General features: G+C 42.0%; 1 protein-coding gene across 1 annotated transcript in view; it reads right to left on the bottom strand.

Moving 5' to 3' along the window:
* The window catches only part of whsc1 (Wolf-Hirschhorn syndrome candidate 1), a 21,821-nt gene that overhangs the window by 12,091 nt on the left and 8,040 nt on the right, over positions 1–1,690 (bottom strand). Inside the window, exons 5-6 of the mRNA XM_015378499.1 lie at positions 444–677; positions 45–261 (exon numbers count right to left, since the gene is read on the bottom strand). Coding sequence (XP_015233985.1) covers positions 45–261; positions 444–677 — 451 coding nt within the window. The remainder of the gene's footprint in view (positions 1–44; positions 262–443; positions 678–1,690) is intronic.

The following is a 1,690-nucleotide window of genomic DNA, read 5'->3' as shown; positions in this document are numbered from 1 at the left end:
GATTTTGATTAAAATAAAAAAAGGTTTCCTTGTTTTCAGCTTACCTGGAGCAGAAACCTGAATCGAGGCATCTTCAGAGTCCTCAGTGGAAGAAACCAGCTTTGCTTTCCTTCTCCTTGTAGGGTTAAGAACCCCGTTCACCGGAGATGTCCTCTTCCTTCTTCCCAACTTCGGAGCCCGTCGGGCTGTTTTGGGCTGTCTCTTTTTCTTCCGTGGTTCAAATGCTTCAGTTTGTGCATCCGGAGGGAAAGCTAAGGGATTCTAGGGAGAAAAATAAAACATTTAACTCATGCTTTCTGAAGCAGACTGCAAACTGTCAAGAGTAAAACCAATTCACTTTTTAACTGCTGTTAAAATATTTACAAGTTTGTTTTTTTAGCTTTAAAAATTGTTGCTTGTATGCTCAAAGACTTGTTGAGATAAAGGAGCTGAGGAGAACTCACCGGCACCGAGGGGGCATCTTGGCTAAGCCTGGATTCTGTCTCTTGGCACATCTCGCTGCTTGGATCTTCCTTTAACTTTTCAGCAATGAGAGGGTTTAGATGAGGTCCATCGGCATCGTAAATAAATCCAAAATTCTCTATGCGTTTGTCCGGTGACATGCTGAGGGCTTCTTTGGCCTGTATTACACCAATCTTCCACTGAGCCTGGAGGTTGCGTGGCACGGAAGGAACCCTCTGCAAATGAGACAAAAGGTAAATTAGATGTTTATGGACTTTTTCATATTGTAGGCTTGCTCAAGAACTTCTAACCCTTGATCTACCTCAACGTTGTGTTGAGGTAGATCAAGGGTTCAACTTTGTCCAATCAACAAAGTCGATTGGATGGTTTTTAACTTTCTTTTTTGGAATGACTGACCAGGATGAATCTTCACCAAAATATCCTGCTTAAAGTCGGACTTCAGCACCAGTCTTTTGAGACTTCCCTGTTCGTGCTGAAGATGAGCCCCTCAAAGCATCACACCTCCACCTCCATGTTCCACCATGCAGACAGTGACTTTAGGGTGATGTTTATTTTCTGTTTTTATCCCTGTGTGTCTTCCTTGGAGACTGATGCTACCTCAGCAATGGCTACAGGGTTTTGCTGACAGGTCTCTGGTACCTGCTGACCAATCAAGTCCGCCTCACAGCTCCTTGTGTAACAGGTAGCTGTTCATTACAGCAAACTTACTAAGTGAATCAGCACTATCAGATACATCGAAGTAAAAAACAGTAGACGCGTCCCCCTTCTTGCGGCTCCACGAGTGTGCGTGTGGTTGTGCTGGTCTCTGTTGATTATCTGGAGTGTTAATGTGTTTGAATAGGAAGTGAAACTACTATAACAAGGATTAGGATAAAAGACGAGAAGAGACGAAAACAGAAGTGCAAGTGAGGAAAAAAAAAAGAAAGACAGCTGTTTACTGGAAATAAATTTCAACTCCCGTGAAAAATATGCATCACTTCCAGTTTTTTCCTGGTCAGTGGCAGGTAGCAAAAACACGAAAAAGTTACCAATTACATCACGTATATTGCAATTTAGGAAGTTTGCAGCGGTCTGGAGTATAACGTTTGTTTTGGCCATTTTTATTGGATTTTTGCAGAATCACAACTAAAGTTTCTGGAGGAAAATTGCACTCTGGGACTCTGTCAGTAGAAGTGTTTTATTTTATCCCTCAGGTTTGACTTGGAGAAAAAAAGAAAAAGTCTTATTT

The sequence above is a fragment of the Cyprinodon variegatus genome, unplaced genomic scaffold (assembly GCF_000732505.1).
Source record: "Cyprinodon variegatus isolate N-32 unplaced genomic scaffold, C_variegatus-1.0 Scaffold173, whole genome shotgun sequence".
Taxonomy (NCBI): domain Eukaryota; kingdom Metazoa; phylum Chordata; class Actinopteri; order Cyprinodontiformes; family Cyprinodontidae; genus Cyprinodon; species Cyprinodon variegatus.
Note: the sequence above shows the minus strand (reverse complement) of the source record. Positions and strands in the feature narration are given on the sequence as shown.